Source organism: Equus quagga, chromosome 14 (genome assembly GCF_021613505.1).
Source record: "Equus quagga isolate Etosha38 chromosome 14, UCLA_HA_Equagga_1.0, whole genome shotgun sequence".
Classification (NCBI taxonomy): Eukaryota; Metazoa; Chordata; class Mammalia; order Perissodactyla; family Equidae; genus Equus; species Equus quagga.
In genome coordinates, this window is record NC_060280.1 from 69857070 (window position 1) to 69875731 (window position 18662).

At 45.0% G+C, this 18662-nt stretch overlaps 1 protein-coding gene across 2 annotated transcripts in view; it reads left to right on the forward strand.

The window, feature by feature from the left end:
• Nucleotides 1-15979: 15979 nt before the first annotated feature.
• Nucleotides 15980-18662, forward strand: part of UBASH3B (ubiquitin associated and SH3 domain containing B) — a 135180-nt gene continuing 132497 nt past the window's right edge. For both annotated transcript variants that reach the window (XM_046637806.1, XM_046637805.1), the window contains exon 1: nucleotides 15980-16890. In XM_046637806.1, the coding sequence (XP_046493762.1) occupies nucleotides 16839-16890 (52 nt within the window). In that variant the 5' untranslated portion in view covers nucleotides 15980-16838. The remainder of the gene's footprint in view (nucleotides 16891-18662) is intronic.

Consider the following 18662-nt stretch of genomic DNA (forward strand, 5'->3'; position numbering starts at 1 on the left):
TTCAGGCATGTCATTAAAGGTGATTCCCAATTTCCTCATCTTTCCAATGGCAACAATGCCATAAATGTCCCAGCTGTCGGGAGATGATTAATACAAGAACTATAAAGCACCACACAGATGAGAGCTATTCCAATGCCTATCCAGTTTCAGGCTCTTAGCAGGACTACGTCAACCCTACAGAAGGAAGGAGAAAATAAAGGAACGTGAGAATGAGTGCATGAATGAATGAATATAACAGTTTATCATCAGTATGAGCAGAATGATATACTCACTCAGCCTTTGTCGGATTTTAGAGTCAGCAATGTACATTTATATGCTACCTTATTTTAATCTTCACATCCCTTTAATTAGCTTTTAATTTTTCAATTTCTTAATTTAATTTTTATTTTTCTGGTGAGGAAGATTTGCCCTGAGCTAACGTCCATTGCCTCTCTTTTTGCTTGAGGAAGATTCGTCGTGAGCTAACATCTGTGCCAATCTTCCTCCACTTTATATGTGGTATGTCTCCACAGCATGACTGGTGAGTGGAGTAGGTCCATGCCTGGGATCCAAACCCGCCAACCTAGGCTGCCGAAGTGGAGCATACAGAACTTTAACCACTCGGCCACAGGCTGGCCCTTATTTTTTTATTTTTGCAGACCACGAATATGAGATCCAGACTTGCCTACATTGAACGAGGCCAGAAGTAACCCAATGGGAACTTGAACTCAGGTCTTCTGCAGCTAAGCCGGGTACCCCTGCCATTTCCCTCTAGTATGTCGACCTCCTGCTGAGTATTCTGGTCTCAGCTTCAGCATTGCTTGCTCAGTGCCCTCTTCCCTTCACTCTCTTTCCCATTCACCTGTTTTATTTTCTCCACCTCACTTATAGCTAATGCTATTTGATATCATCTTATTGTTGTTGATTTTAAGTCTGTAAGCTATTCTATGTGCCAGGCTCTGTCTGAATTTGACCTCCGTTCTTTAATAAAATAATCACAACAGACTTATGAAGTTAATATCACTTTTATCTCTATTTTACTTACGGAAAAACAGAAGTTTATAAAGTTTAGGTTACTTTCCAAGTGTAAACAGTAGTAGCAGAGTTTAAGGAGAAGAGTTCAGATATTTGACTGCAATGATCACACTTTTAAGTTCTGTGCTAATGTCCCTTAAAAGTGCTATTTGATTATTTTTTAGGATGGGCTGTTTTTTCTGTTGTTGTTCTCAGAATTAATGTATAACTTCTACAACATCTCTTAAGAAAATTGATGGCATCCTAGTATCTACCAGTTTCAGGAGGGTTGACAATTACTGAAATCTATCATATGATTGATGTGTACAACAATGAAACGATTCACGTGTATTTTTCAGACTAATGGAAACAAACAGCAGTATGGGCCTCAAATATATCCGGCTTGAAAATGCATTTTCTCATTCTTCTCTACACATTTTACTGAAGATCATTTCACTAAGAACATATGCTGACTGGTCATGAGGGAGGATGGCCCAGATGTGTGTTTAGGGGTGAACGGAAATTAACAATTTAAAACCTGTTGGCTATCACCTATCAAGCAAATAACTAGAGTTGGCTATAAATTACTGCAGATAGTAAACAGAGCATGGATTTCAACTTCTCGAACTTCTAACAATGTGTTTTGGGTTAAGTCTCTTAGCTCTCTGAGTCTTGCTTTTCTCATCTGTAAAATGCAGAAAATAAAACCTTATTTACAGGGATGTTGTAAGGATTAAATGAAACAATTCATAGAAAACTACCTGGTGTGCAACTGGTGATAAGTAAATTTTGGTCTCCTTCTACTCTCCCTTGTTCATAATGGTTTACTAGTCCATATATTGGATGTGATCGTAAACAGGATTGAACAAGATCGATACTGCAAGTAAACCTGCTGGAATGCCAACATCTAAATGAATGTGGCCCCCAGCAGCAGTGCATCTTGGGAAGGTACCCACTTTCCCTAACTGTGCTGTGTTGGCTCAAAGCATTTTTGGAATGCTTCTGTCTACCAGTCAGACCTCTATGTAGAAGACATTCACAGGAAATGAAATCAACACTTTGTCATTCATCCATCGTGGATTGTTACTCATCCTGGACAAGTGAATGAGTGATTATTTTCAAAATAGACCAACAGATAAGAAGCAAGCCACAACACTCACACCACTTTACAGAGTAGCCATTCAGCTCTCTGATCAAGTATCACTCAGCTTCCCAGAACTTTTTCCAGATATGCTCAGAGAAGCACTTGTGGGCAACTTTTCCAGTAGCCACTTTCTAAATGGGGAAGTAGACTGGCTCCGAGGGACAGTGTGTATTAGTCATAGGAAGCGAGGGATGGTGACATGCTTGAAAACAGAGGGAACCAGGAATAGAATTACAAATATCTAGAGCATTCTCCTGTCTAGAGAAAGGTTCAAAAACACTAGCTTTAATGAGGAGGAGTAGGGTGGTGTGTAACAAGGCTTATGTGAGACTGAGGCAACCTCATTTCAGGGAACAGCACTTCCCTGGAGATGGTCTCAAGAGCCCTTATTTACAGAAAAATTTGCTTTGACTATAAGCATGCTAAAGAAGAACCACTTATATTTCAAAGGCCAGCCATATTGATGCTCTTAACTAGTGATTACTAGTTAGGTCTGTGGGTTTATGAGAAAAGCCTGTGTGGTCAAATGAAAGAGGAAAAGTCCATGAATGAGAAGCCAAGTAGTGAGAATGCCCCTGGGGCCTCGGGGCTCTTGGGACCTCTGCTAGGCACTCTTCCCAGGAAGAAGACTTGCATCTCCAATTTCATCTCTAGCTGTGCTAGCTCTGCCCGAAGGCTATAGACCATCCCCTACTCAAGTTTGCCATCTCTCCTGCAAACACATCACTACTTTGTAATTTGAAAGGCTTAATTGCAATTCTTTAAATTTTTTTATTTGAACATTTTCAAACCCACAGGAAAGTTGAAAGGATAATACGATACCCATATATCCCTTCATCTAGATTCAACAACTAAGTTCTTGCCATAGCGACCTTGTTTCGGGATCTATACATTTATACACATGCTTCCCTTTAGTTATACCATCCGACAGCAGGCGTCCCATATCATGACATTTCATCCTTAAAAACTTCATCTTGCATCTCCCAAGGACAACAACATTCTCCTACGTAATCACAACACCATTATCACACCTAAGAAAATCAACATTAATACACTAATATCATTCAACATTAAATCCATACTCAGATTTCCCAGATTGTCCCAAAAACATCCTTAAGGTGGACTTTTTTGGATCCAGGATCTAATCTAGGTCTAAGCATTGCACTTGGCTGTTGTGTCTCTTTACTTTTTCCCTGTGTGGAACACTCTGCCGTCTCCTTCCGACCTTCATGGTACTGGGTCCTTTAATGAGCCTCAGCTACTTGTCCTGCAGGATGTTCCACACTCTGGATGAAGGATTGTTTCCTCGGGATTAGAATGAGGTGACATTTCTGACAGCAGCAGTGCATAGCTCATGATGTGTACCTCCTACTGCATCTCATCTCAGGAGTTACAAGTCAGGCCATCCCATGACTGGCAAAGCCAAGGTTGAGCTCTCGGTTAAAGAGGAGACCCCTAGGTCTCTCCATTGTAACGGCCTGTTTCTCCTTCTCTAATTAATAAACAATCTGTGGGGTGAGACTGAAACAATGTGAATATCCTAGTCCCCAACAACCTTTTTATCCAATGGCTTTAATATCTATTAGTGATTCTTAACTGAACTGCCATTACTTTGAGGGTTGCAAAATGGTGATTTTTCTAATTCTATCATTGTTTCTGTGTTTATTTGTTGGCATTGCTTTGTAAATAACAGTTTTCTCTTTTCTATACTCCTTTTTCCCCCCTCATCTTTTAAAGTATCACTATGGATTTATGGATTTTTTTTCATTTAGGCTACTATAATCCAATATCATAATTTGGGGGCAGGGAAGGAAGATGTCCCAGTTGGATTTGGCTGCGGGAGCTCCTTCAAACTGGCTTCTGTATCCTTTTCATATAATCTCATTCATCTGTGGCAATTCCCAACATCATAGCACAAGATGTTCCAGGCCAACCTTGGGCTTTCCCTGCCTCTGACCTGAAATCAGCATCTTTCCATGGAGCCCTGGTTATTTTTAGTAAGAAATGGTACCTAGAAATCAAAATCTATGAGCTAGATGTGCTCTCAAATGCAATTTTAAATCAATAAATTTCTAGGCCTCTGCTACCCAGCTCTGGGATTCCCAAGACATTGTGAGGGTTACAGCAGTACAGCATGACTCCAGAGGGTTGTTAAACCTTCTGCCTACGAGAAACTCCATTTCTGATGCCTTTCAGAGTATGAGGGGTAATTTGGCCTCACTCGAGAGATTTGTGAATGTTACTTTAAGGAGCTTACCCTGCCCTCATAAAAGTGCCAAGTCATAAGACATTTCTGGACCAGTGCAAGAAAGAGAGGACATCACCAGAACGTCTTTCATTTCTGAAAAACCTGGGTTTACCAAATTTGCTCTCCTGTGTCACTGTATTATCATGGGTTCGTCACATAATTTTTGGGAGGCTCAGTCTTTTTTTTTCTGTCCCTAAGAAACATATATTTAATGTAACTTCTTCATATTGTTTTGTTTTCTTAAGGGGATAATAATTCAACAAGGTGTTAAACCTGAAAGTGCTTGAAAATTGTAAAGAGCTATATAAACAGCGTCACAAGAAGGAAGAAGAGGATGATATTCCAGGTGGACAGAAGCAGCAGAGATAGTTGAAACTCAAGCAGAGTCCCAGTCCCCAGTTCTTTAACCAAAGTCCCTAACTAAGGGGCCGATTTGGACTTGCATCTCTCCTCTCTCGGTTTCCCTTTACAGGAATTTCTAACTAATGAGCAGAGAACAGGCCATGAGGAAACCTCTCAGGGTGGTCCAGAGGCTCTGACCATGCTTGCGCTGGACGCTCCGCCCAGGAGCACCCAGACTTAGCGTGGCGGGAGGGCAATGACTAATGCACGAGTCTGAGCCCGAAAGAACAGAGTCATTTGTCAGTTAGAGACACGTCTTTCCCAAACCACCCTTCCCATTGAACGTTGGAGATTTGCTTAAATATTACCTCTCTTGCTGGTTCAGGCCAGCCCATTCAAGGGGGATCATTTTCCCTCTATGACCCCCACAAGCTTCCAGTCACAGGTGCTCCCCTTCTGGTGGGTGCCCCTCAGACAGACCTTTCAACAAGAGGCTCACTTTGGGGTTACTCATGGCACTCTATGCATCAGAGACATGAACTCAGGATGAAGATTTGTCTAATCTCCAAGGAAATGGAGGGAGAGAGAGGAAAGGTTCTGACCAGGGCCCTGAGCCAGTCTAGCCAGTGGAGTGGGACAGAGAGTCTCAGTGTGGGGCTCCAAATCAGGGAAGCGAGGAAATGCAATTGCACATGGACTATCAAGGTACCTCTCATCTCAGCTGGAATGCAATTCAAGTCAGTTCAATAGACATTTATTAAGCACCTACTGAGGGCACAGAGGGGGTAAGTCCTTTGCAGTCTTATGGAGCTCATATGCTACTCTGGACGTAAGCACTAGGTGTACGAAATGCCTTTCCTGTGTTCAGTGCTATGATAAACGGACCCAGAGGACAAGAGGGTGACAGATTTCATCCAGGCAGTATGGGCAAGGAAGGCAGGTGAGATCAGGCAAGGCCCCTGAGAGGAGGGAGGGAAAGAAGAGTTCCAGGCAGAGGGAATGGTGTAAATTGAGGAAAGTGGCCTTTTCCCAAAGGACTGGGAAAGTATGACTGACTTACTCATTTCCTGTCCCTCCGCATAATCTGTCTCCTCCCCTTAACCCAAATCATGAGATTGAAAAAGCTTTCCTGAACCCTGAAGTCCATCCAGCCTCAAAATTAACTGCTCTAAAGAATAGTGTAGTAGGCTAAATAATAGCCACCCAAAGATACCAGGTCCTACTCTCTGGAACCTGTAAATGTTTCCTTACAAGGAAAATAGAATTTTTGCAGATGTCATGAAATTAAGAATTTTGAGATGGAGAGATTATCCTGGATTTTCTGGGTGGGTCCTAAATTCAATCGCAAGGGTCCTTATAAGGGAGAGGCAAAAGGAGATTTCAGACAGACACACACAGAAGAGAAGGTGATGTGAAGACAGAGCAGAGACAGATTTGAAGATGCTGCCTTAAAGATTGGAGTGACGTGGCCACAAGCCAAAAAATGCCAGCAGCCACCAGAAGCTGGAAGAGGCAAGGAATGAATTCTCCCCTAGAACCTCCAGGAGGGAGCCCAGTCTTGCTGACGCTTTAATTTCAGCTCAGTGATATTGATTTAAGGCTTCTGGCCTGCAGAACTGTGAGAGAATAAATTTCTCTTGTTTTAAGCCATGCAGTTTGTGGTAATGTGTTACAGCAGCCACCGAGACTAATAACAATCAGATTCCTCCAAAGACCAACCATCTTTTTTGCCCAGGCGACTTTTGGAAAGAGGAGGGAGAAGAGAGGAAAAAGAGGCTATCTTTTTCTTGCTTTATTAATTTTGCTTTTACTTTTCAGGTGGTAGTGTGCTGCCTGCCGCCAGAGATGGATCCAGCATCCCCATGGGATATTGGCCAACACTGGTGGTCTCCACTCTAGAGAGTTAGGTAAAGACTTGCTCTGCATTTTTGACGTTGACAAGGCTGACTATGTCATCTCCTCTGGGCTTTTTCACAACACTCCTCACTCAGGGCACAAATTTTCAAGCAAATCGACATTAACACACTTTTCACCACATGCCATGGTCCCAACTAGCTGGGAGCACACAACCCATTGAGTATTGTGTCCATCAATGACAAATACTTAAGGGGCTCCACATGGGAGATAAAAAGGATATAGTGACAGTGCATAATCCCCACTCTCAGTAATTTAGAATTAATTTGACTAGGGCAGAGCACTGATCATCAATTTTACTAAAAAACAGTGGAAGAAAATGTACTAAAACATTACCTTAGATCACTTTTATTTAAAGTGATTATTTTTCCTTCTTTGTTTTTTGACATTAATTTTATGATAAAAATACCTTACTATACTGGTTCTATAATTTTTTTAAGAAAGCATTTACATTTAAAATACACAGAATGAAAAAGTAAAGGAAAAATGAAAGGCAGCATATTGTAAATTATCCATGAGATTTCATGATTTCAAAAGTGCCCTGAGAGCTCTTAGTAGCTGGGTGCCTGGGAAAACTTTCTGGAAATTTCAGGACTTTAGTTGGGCCTTGAAGAATGAGCAGTGTTTTGAGACGTAGCTCTGATTTGCCCTTGTGTCTTCGTCTGCTCAGGCTGCTATAACAGAATACCACAGACGGGGTGGCTTATAAAGAACAGAAATTTATTTCTCACACTTCTGGAGGCTGGAAGTCCGGGATCAGGGTGCCAGCATGGTCACGTGAGGGCCCGCTTCTGGACTGCAGACTTCTTGCTGTGTCTTCACATAGTGGAAGGGGCAAGGGAGCTCTCTGGGGTCTCTTTTCTAAGAGCACTAATTGCATCCTACTCTCCCGACCTAATCACCTCTCAAAGGCCTTGCCTCCTAATGCCATCACCTTAGGGGTTAGGATTTCAACATGTGAATTTTGGAGGAACACAAGCACATGGCACCTTGGCTTCTACGTGGTTTTGGGTTGCTAACCCAATCACTAAGTGGCGATGGATTTCTCACTAGGTGCCAAAGCTGAGCAGACATCAGCTAAGGAAATACTACCTATAGAGAAGTCTGGCTCTGCAGTAACCCAAATTCTCCAACCTCGCTCCAGTATCCGAACCTCCATTCCCCTCAAACCCCGTGCTTCTGCTAAGCAGGTTTTCAGAGATGACCTGATCTCGCCCATCTCTGGCCTGTGCATGTGGTATTTTCTATGCCTGGAACATCTTTTCTTTCTTCCTTTCTCTTTCTACCCGGCCCCATCCTACTCCTAGCATCCCATTCTGCATCTAATTAACTTCCATTCATCTTCCAATGTCCAGCTCAGACATCACCTTCTCTGAGGAAGCTTTCCCAACGATCCTCCCACCATTCAGCCCCTGAAGGGCTTAGGCAAAGCTCTATGTCTCTCAATCATCCTGTGTTGTCCTGCTCTGATCTTTCCTGTCTCCCACTAGACTTTGCACATCTTGGAGCCACCCCATCTTTGAGCCCAATTCCCAGATATAGTAGGCATCCAATTACCGCAGAAGGCAAAAGGAGAGAGGAGGGAAGAATTTTATTTGTCTTCTACCTGTTAGTTGCCTGATGACTTGATGAGTTTAGTAAAGGTTACTTCAACATCAGATTCACTGCAACCTCTTTTACTCACGTGTCTTCAAACAGTCTTGACCTGTGGGCTCAAGCTGTCCTGTGGTTCATTTAATAGCATATCCAAATGAATTATCCACTGAAATGAGTTGCCTGTTAAAATCTCTTAATTGATATTAATTAAGGTTAATTGTAATGTACCCTGAAGTTAGATTCCTATGTTTTAGTTTTCAATGCCAGTTCCACCACTTAGCAACTGTGTGAACTTGGGCAAGTTTCATAACCTCTCTGAACCACAATAAGTTTATCAGTAAATTGCCGACATAGATATCTGCCTGACAGTGTTGCTGACGGTATAAGAATTTGTGGACGTCTTAGCTTATGGTGACCACTCGACATGTGTCTGTTCTTTTTCCTCCAGGGATCATGGTGCACAGATTGTTGGAGGGTAAGGAAGCTGGGGAAGGAGTATGAAAATTGGCAGGAGCAGACAAGTACTGGTCAGTCGTTGCTCATCACGTGCCCTGTGCCCTATGTTAACAACTCATTTAATTCTAACAGCAACTCTTTGAGATTCTGTTCTGAGAGGCTACATAACTCCTCCGCACTTTTTAACTGTGTGCTTCCCCTCCTCCCAACCTCCCTCGCCACTCTCGGGGCCAGGAGGAAAAAGCCCTGAGGAAGCACGTGCCCATTCCCACGGTGTAAATACTCCTACCATGGCTGATTCCCAGCTACTAATGGTTTAAGTAAAAATAGCTGAACATTTAGCAATGGGCTCTGACCAGCGACTTGAGCTGGCTCGGACGCACCCACTGCCTGTCTCAATTCTCCCTCACTCACTGTGTTTCAGGTTTGCCGGCCTTCCTCAGGCTCCTTTGAGGAGTCTGGTCTTAAAACCTGTGCATTTGCTGTGCCATCTGCCTAAAACCCTCTCCCTCCTCATCTTCTTTTGGCTGCCTCCTCCTTGTCACTCAGATCTTGGCTCTGACGTCACCTCCAGAGCGACCTTCATACCTACTTTTGCTAGAGCAGCTCCCCACCCTCAGCAGCTCCTTAGCAGATCAGCCTGTTTGCCTTCTTTATAGCACTTATCACTGTATGGAATTTACATTTACTCTTCGACTGTCTGTTTCTTCCTATTAGACTGTAGGCTACTTGGGAACAGGGGCTTTATCTTGATTATTTCTGTGTCCTCAGCACATAATAGATGCTTAGTGAATAATTGTTGAAGGAATAAATTTGTTCAAGGTCACATGGCTAATAAGGAAGAAAGTAGAAGTCAAATATACAGCCCATACTCTTGAACGCTCTATGTTACCTCAAGTGGCTTGTAGAATAGTCTAGAATACGGAATAATTACACAGCCACAGGCAACTACAGTGCGAAGAGATCTCTATGTGCTGCTGGTGGGTATATAAATTGGTAACTACTTTGGAAAACATTTTTGTATCACCTTCTAAGTTGAAGATGACCCAGCAATTCCACTCCTAGGGATATGTCCAAGAATAATTCTTACACACATACAGCTGGAGACAGTAAAGAACGTTCGTAGCAGCAGAGTCATAAAAGCAAGAACCTGGAAATAATCCAAACATGAGTTAACAGGAGAATGGACTATTATACAGCAACCAAACTAATGAACTACCCAATATTCAACAGTATGGATATATATTGGCCATACACTATTGAGCAAAAAAACTAACTCTCAAAAGCATTGCAAAGAGCATTACACCCTTTTATGACATAAAAACAGCTAAAAAAGTTTTAAGTATACTTTTTGAGACTACTCATAGATTCAATAAAATTATATGGAAAGGAAAACAAGGGAACGATGAGCACAGGATAAGGATGGAGATACCTGAGGTATGGTGAGGCAGGAGAAGAGCTTATTGGAGGCGACAGCGGCCATCTGGTGAGATATTGGTTATTGTCAAGGTCCTAACTTTTGTTTTAGGTGAAGGGTTTGTAGGTGCTTATTGTATTATTAAAAATGAATTGATTAAATAACGAGTTACACTTGAGCCATATCTGGACCACGGATTATGATTAATCTAATTCTGCAGTCCTCAGGTCTAATTAAACAAATAAACTGCACAAATGTCACGAGAATGAGAAGGGGAAGAGTGCACAGGGGAAAAACGGTGTCATTCTCCCCTCAGCAAGCGTGTGGCACCTCCCTTGATACTTTCATATTCATGATTCACTTAACTATCTCGAAAAAACCCTATGAGGTAAGCATTATTTCCATTTTAAAGCTGAGGAGACTGAGGTAAATTATTCTGCTTACTCTCCCAAACCTATAACCCAGTCCGAGAATGGGACTTGCCATAAAGTATGTGTGGGGTCATTTGGGTAGAGGATGGGGCAAGCAGTGGGTGGGGGAAGCGGCAGCTGGTACTTTTAATATTTTAATTGCGAGGTCAAAGATGGAAGAAATATCACTGACCAGAATGTTATTCTACCTATCGTTTGGCATAACAAATTTTCCCTATTTGTACAGGTCATAAGTTATTTATGTTGACATCATATATTATGCATGAATTGGGAAAATATATCTAACAACTATTTACACAGGCCCAGAAAGATTCATTAAAATGCATTTCATAAAACTTTAAACTTACATTTTTAAAAAGAAATATTCAAAAATTGTATCTTGCAGAGACCACTCTGAATTTTTAAATGGTAAAAATTATGTTTGCAAGTATCTTGGTCCGTGACTGTTGTTTCCACTCTTTTAAATCAAGGAGTTTTTTGGCCTTATACGTAAGTTTTTATAGCTACTTAATTGTGTTCTATTTCTTGGGAATGAAATTTCCGCTTATGCTGCCTGTACATTTCCTTTTGTATACAAAAAGGAAGTTGTGTGAGAAGAGGAAAAAACTACTTTTTTTTAGCTTGTGCTGTACTGTTTATTTCACAACACTTCTATTGTTACGTGGCAAATCACGGACACAGACCCTGGGGCAGTGACATTTGGGATGAGGCCTTTACAAGGAGGAAACGTGCACAATGGAGTGTCTCCTATGAGGATTCCAGAACAGACATGCTGGGATTTTTGTTCAGAGACGGGCAAAAAAGAAACAAAAATAGACTCTCCCCCCCTTCCTTTTGCAATTGAGGGAGAGATCTTAATTTTTTCAATACATGAGAAAAATATAAGCTTTTTATTGGTTTGGAGTGATGCTTCAAACTTTTTTTCAGCCTTAGCATTTCCTACTGCGTGACAGGGCCTCACAGATTAAACAACCCATCAACAATTGTGGAGGGCCAGCCCCATGGCCGAGGGGTTAACTTTGCTCTTCGCTTCAACGGCCCAGGGCTTCACAGGTTTGGATCCTGGGCACAGACTTAGCACCGCTCCTCAGGCCATGCTGAGACAGCGCCCCACATACCACAACCAGGAGAAACCTACAACTAGAATATACAACTACCTATGTACTGGGGGGCTTTGGGGAGAAGAAGAAGGAAAAAAACACAAAGATTGGCAACAGATGTTAGCTCAGGTGCCAATCTTTGGGGGGAAAAAACAATCGTGTAAATGCTACAGACTTTCTATGTGCCCAATACTGTGCTAAGCCTAGGGACAAATTTCAGACTGTGAAATAGTCACCAATCTCTAGGTCCTTAGATTTATTCTAATTGTGCCTTAGGACAAGGTAGGAATGATATGATTTTTTTAAAAAATTTTAATTTAATTTGATTTTTTTTATTGAGGTATAATTGACATGCAACATTGTATAAGTTTAAAGTATACAACATACTGGATACATTTGTCTTGCAATATGGCTGCCATTGTAGCATTCTATCAAGTCACATTATTATTATTTCTTCTAGTGGCAGGAACAGCATGACTTTAAAATATTTACTTATTGGGGCTGGCCCAGTGGCGCAGCAGTTAAGTGCACACCTTCTGCTTCTTGGCGGCCCGGGGTTCACGGGTTCGGATCCTGGGTGCAGACATGGCATCACTTGGTAAAAGCCATGCTGTGGTAGGCGTCCCACATATAAAGTAGAGGAAGATAGACACAGATGTTAGCCCAGGGCCAGTCTTCCTCAGCAAAAAGAGGAGGATTGGCAGTAGTTAGCTCAGGGCTAATCTTCCTCAAAAAAAAAAAAAAAGATTAAAAAAATAAATAAATAAAATATTTACTTATTTATTTTATTGGGGTAGCATTGGTTTATGACATTATATACATTTCAGGTGTACATCATTATATTTCGACTTCTGTGTAGACTACATTGTGTTCACCAGCAAAAGTCTAGTTGCCATCTGTCCAACATGACTTTTTAAAGTCCGTTTCACTCTAACATTCTACCTGTGTAGACCTTTCACTTCTCGCCCCAGCCCAGCCCTCAGCTGTCTCTCCCTTCCCAGTAGCCTTTTCCCCCATCTCTAACCCCACTCCATTCTGCTTTACTTGTCCTTTCTATTAAATTATGGTCTGTCAAAACTAAAGTGAGCATGAAAGATCATCTAGTTCAGTGTTTTTCAAAATGGTTTTTGATCCTTTAAACTATCTTCTCATGGAAAACCATACATAAAACCCCAACATGTACAGACTTAAAGTGTATCCACTCTGAAAAGAAGAAGAGAGGATGCCACACTTGACTCACGCAACCTTCAGTTGAGAAACCCCAACCCCAGCCCAAAAGAGTCCCTGAAGGTCCCCTGGCAAAATCCTGAGGATCCTCAGTCTAAACCAACTCCCTCATTTGGCAGCTGAGGAAGCTGAGGCCCAGAGAAGGGCAGAAAACAATCTTCGAGTCACAGCCAACACTTAGGCATCCCAATTGCCAGTTCTGGAGCCCTTCCACGCTCTTTCCTTTCTTTCCTTACCACATGGTTTCAAAATCTTCTGGCCATGAGGAATCCCCTTGAAGTCTAGGGACTGAAGTCATTCCCAGTGGTTCGAAAACTGCCTTTATTTGCCAACCCTCGGGGCTGGTGACATCCTGCAGACCTCACTGCCTATTCTTTGGGGTTTTTTGAAAAGATTTTATTTTTCCTTTTTCTCCCCAAAGCCCTCCGGTACATAGTTGTATATTTTTAGATGTGGGTCCTTCTAGTTGTGGCATGTGGGATGCCACCTCAGCATGTCTTGACGAGCAGTGCCATGTCCGTGCCCATCCAAACTGGTGAAACCCTGGGCCGCCGAAGCAGAGCGTGTGAACTCAATCACTTGGCCACAGGGCCAGCCCCTACTGCCTATTCTTAATGCAATCACTTGACCTTTTCTCAAGGACAGAGATAAATAGAAGAAAAACGCATAGGACACACTTCAAAAATTATGAGTGCAGTTGACTAGCCCCATCCTGGGCATCCCCGTGGCCATTTCAGAAGGGCTGCCACGCCAAGAAAGTGGCTGGGGCCAGTGAGAATGGAGTTAAACAGTGTTCACATGAACAAAAAGGTGTGGTCCAGGGTGGATTCTGACATGACCCATTGTTACAGGAGGACACGACAACTTGCTTCTCCTTCTGAGGGAGCAGCTTAATGCTCATGTATCAGCTCTCTCAGTGTGCAGGGCCCCACTCCCGCCTCACTCCTTCCCACTGCTGTTAGATATCCTGTCAGATAAGCACTCTTTCCTCTTTTCTGTGTGATCTAACAATATGGACATTTATAAAGCTTCCCTCACTTTTCAAAGACAATACAATTAAAGCACAATGCGTCTTAATGGCCAGCCCCCTATCTTATGCGGAACAAATGGCAATAGTCCTAAATAAAACAAGTGTTGGCACCAAGCTGAAGAAAGGTGAGGAAGCCAGGCTGGGATGTCTGTCAAGGTGCCCCAGACAAGGCAGTTTGCATCTAAGGGGTCTGGTTTTCTATAGTGCTTTTTCCAGCCTATGTAAAACTATTTTTATATCCATCATTTCCTCTCACAGTTTACCTAGAGGTAGGGAGAAAGACAATTTGATTCTTCTTCAGAAATAGAGACCCAGCACTTCTGTGGCAAGGGGCATGGAAAGAGGCAAAAGGTGATCCTGTTATTTTAGTGGTTGGCATCTCTTCATCATCCTAACAATGGCGGTAAGAGGCTATTTGGACAAATTTTAAGAGTTCAAATCCTGATTCTATCACTTACTGGGCACATGACCTTGGGCAAGATACTTGACCTCTGTCTGCTTCAGCATGTTCATGTGTAAAGTGGCTGATGATAAAATGGTAGCACTTGCCCCATTCCCTTGTTGAGGAATTAAATTATATGTGTACGAAGCTAAGAAACAGCACCAGCACGTAGTAAGTTCTCAATAAATTTGACATGTTATTTGTGTAGTGTTTATGTTTTACAAAGTGCTTCCACAGACATTAGTATCTCTTGTCTAGGCTCCAGATCACTGGACTCTCAGCCCAGGCATCTGGAAGAAATTCAGAATATTGGGTAAAGTCCAGCATCCTTTACTGAACACATCCCAAGAAGGCTAGTCTACAAGGTATGGCTTTCCCAGCCCAGTCCTTTCTCTTTGCCCTGTGCCCTGGAAAAGCACTCTGCAATGCTCCAGGGCACTTCCTCTGCTGTGGCAGAAGCTCCCACCCAGGAAGTGCGACCTTTTCCTCATGCCTTACACAGCAGGAGGCAGAATTACATACATTGTTGCTTAAGTCCCCGTAGTCCTAATCTCCCCACTTTCAAACACCACTGGATATTCTTTACAAAACCAGTTCTGGGCTAAGAGAACCAAGCTGTGTCATTTCCCCTGGTAAAACCCTTGCATGCCTTATACAGCAATATCAAGAAACTGCTCCATGTGTGCTGGTCACCATTCCTCCTGCACACTTCAGGCTGGGAAAAGGGCTGACATTTTTGGAGAACCCAACGTGTGTAAGGCTAGGTTCCTATGATGCATATAGATAAGGACATAGGGCTGTAGAGGGCAGAAGCAACGTGTCCAAGACAGCACAGTGGATAAAAGCTCTGGCTGTTCACTTACCAGCTCTATGATCTTCCTCAACCTCTCTGAGCACTTTTTTCATCTGTGAAACTGGGATAATAATCATATACACCTGATAGGGTAATGTAAAAATTCAGTGAGTTAAGCAATTTATTACACTTAGCACAATGACTGATACATACAAGAGCCCAATAAATGTTAGATTTTATTATTATTATTACCTGAAAAGAGAAGCAGCTAGGGTTGTGTTTGTCCCTTTTCCATTACACCAAGTGGGGCCCTTGCCTCTGACTGAGGGTAAGTTTATCTCCAAATGAAAGAAGCTTAACATCCGCAAGCCAAGCTTGTGGTGTGGGGCACGGTGGGTGGGTGTGGTTGGGACATCCACCTTTGAGGTGGGAGTAGTTTTGTCCAACCTATGACTCAATTCACCTATTCCTCACTGCTGAACAGTGATGATGAACCAGTCTTTCTTTGAATCCTTTTATTGACAGGGTACTTATTCCCTGATGAAAAGCAATCCGTTCCACTTTGAACGCCTCATAATTAGAAAGTGTTCTTTCTCTGTTCCTTCTCCCTCCACCCTCCTTCCACTTCCCACTTCCTCCCTCTCCTCCTCCTTCCTCCTTTCATCTTCCCCTCTCTCTTCTTCTTTCCACCCTCTCACTCCTCTCCTATAGCCTCCCAGGCCTGAGAGCCACGGGTGGCCCTCTTTGCCCTGAAGGCACTCTCTCAGTCTGGAGAGCACGGTCAGTCTTCAGTGTAGCCACTTGGCGGCTGAGGGAAACTTGGTCTCCAAGGCCCATAATAATCCTCTGGGTTCTGCATGGTCTATAGGAAGCAAAACCTTTTATCTGCTCCTTATGGCTTGGCCTTCTGGTTCATTAATGTCAACCATCAGTTCGCCCAACTTCCATTATTAACCCCATCTAGAACGACGTGAAACTTGAAATGGGTTCGTCTGGTGTCTTGAGGCCCTGCTGGCCTTATATGCAAGCCATGGAGAAGGTTGGGGCGCTGGGAATGACTCTCCGCAACCAACACACACAGGCAGACTTCGCCGGTTCGAATCCTCCGCCTAGAAGCGCCGTCTATAAGGTTGTTCCCGGCCTCTAGCGGCCTTCGGCAGTGCTGCAGCTTTAAGAGAGGGGCGGGGCCCGGGTGCAGCCAAGGCAGGGCCAGCCCACAAGGCTCCTTTTCCTTTTTGATCCATTCAAAAATTACTCATTGCAAATTCCCGGACTGCTAGGAGAGGAGAAGGAAGGGGGCGGAGAAGAGAGGGCTGCTGCAGGCGCCGCGCTGGGGGCACCAGGGGGCCCGAGCAGCTGACGGCTGGTCCGGCAGAAGCAGCTCGCGGGCCGTTCTGGCACCGGTGGCCTCACCAGGAAGCGTCAGTCTCGACACTGGGGAAGCTCCGAACGCCGCCTCCCCCGCCGCTGCCGCCGCCGCCGCCTCCCGCCCAGCTCCCGGTCCCCGAGCCCGTGCCCCTGCCCCAGGCCGGCTCCCTCCTCCTCCCGGACGCTTCGGCTCGGGTGCCTTCCCCGGCGATGGCTGGCCGCTGAGCCATGGCTCAGTACGGCCACCCCAGCCCGCTCGGCATGGCCGCGAGAGAGGAGCTGTACAGCAAAGTCACCCCGCGGAGGAACCGCCAGCAGCGCCCTGGCACCATCAAGCATGGATCGGCGCTGGACGTGCTCCTCTCCATGGGGTTCCCCAGAGCGCGCGCGTAAGTGGCCGGCTCGCAGCCTTCGCGACCCTTCCCGCCCCACGCGCCGGCCCTCGGCTTCGCTCCGGCTCGCCTCCCCGCGCCTGCCTCCCAGGCGGCGCGCTCCCTGCTGCCCACGACCTGCTGGGGGCAGGATGGGCGCGCAGGCAGCCTGGGATTCGTCTCCTGCGGGCGGGGATGCAAGGGAAGACGCCGCGCCCGAGCGCTGGGCTGGGGGCTTGCTTGGGATGTCTAAGGTGAGGCATGCCTAAGGATGAGGGATGCCTAAGGGCGAGAGCACCAGGTTCGAGTCTCGGGTACCGTGCCCAGCGCCTGGCCTCCGCGGATGGGGCTAAGCAGGTGTCTCGCGGGCTCCTGGAGGTCTGCAGCGCCGATCCCCCAGGGAGGCGGGGCCCCATAGTGGATTCAGGCACCCTCTCGATCCGGAGCGCTGCACTGGCTTGGGATCCTCTGATGGCTGGGAAAGGGCAAGGGACGGCGGGGCAGGGAGGCCGGCGTTCCCTCTGCAGCGGCTTCCAGCTCCGGATGTCTCTCTGGTTTGGTCTCCCTCCGGAGTAGGAGGAGCGGGAACGTGGGTGTTGCTGCGTGTTCATTGATAGGGAGGATGGAATGAGAAGAAGCAGCAATTTCTCCGGGGACCTGGGTTCTCGTCAGTGGTGACGGCAGCGCAGAAATCTGTGGGTGCCTGAGAGTAAGGAGGGGGAGCTGGAGCATGGGGTAGACAAGGGCAGACAGCGCAGGTGGCTGCCCCTGCAGCCTGCTGGGAAGAGGCCTGGGAGCCAGCACAAGGCAGCAGCAGCCGCAGCAGCAGGAGTCTTCTGACGCTGCTTATCCAGGACTGTGGGGCTGGAACCCTGCCGAGGAGGAAGCCAAGGCTCGGTGGCCATACCCTTCCCTTGGTTAATTACTCAGGTGCAGATTTCTTAGGTGGGGACACATGGCATGGGATCCTGTGGGGTGCTGCTTCTTTAAATTACATCACCTGAAAGGGGGCTGGGGCAAACTTTATCAGAAAGGGCCAAGTTAATAAAAGTTTTCTTTCTCCCCCTTTTTTCAGGTGATAGCTCTGGTTTCCCTTCTGCCACCTCTGGGCAAACCTTGTTTATTCTTTACTAACTTGGTTATAACCTCCTAATCAAAGGAAGCCCCTTATTTTATCATTCCCCGCAACCTACTGGGGCAGGTTGGAGTGGCCACAAAATGGACTCACATTTTTGCCTCCCCACTGACTTCCAAGCCCTGGGGCTCCGGTTCCTGGTGGCAGAGTTACAGGGACAAGATGTGGTGGGCTCTGCAGGGGTGTGTCAGGTGTGGATGCTGCAAGTTCCGTCCTTCGTATGGATGATGGCTGTGCATAGCTCTTCTTAAGAACGAGAGGTAGGGGCCGAGAAGTCTGCTGGGCAATGATGCAGAATTACCTCAGTCTTAGGCATCTGCCTTCTCTGAAGTGAGGCCAGCATAAAATACCTAAATTACTTAATTAAGGGAAGAAATACTTAACTGCACTCCTCAGATGGTCGTATTTGCTACTGAACTGGCTTTAAAGGGACATCTTTTTCCTACACTGGATGCAGGCGGCCTTGCCCATGTCCTGACAGATGAGGCAGATGCTCTAATTTTGGCTTCCTCCATCTCTGAGATCTCATAATAGCTGGCATTTATTGAGTGCTTACTATGTGCTCTTCTAAGCACTTTACTTTTATTATCCATTTTATTATCCTAGCAAATCAATGAGAAAGGTAACCGTAGACCCATTTTATGACTTGGGAAAC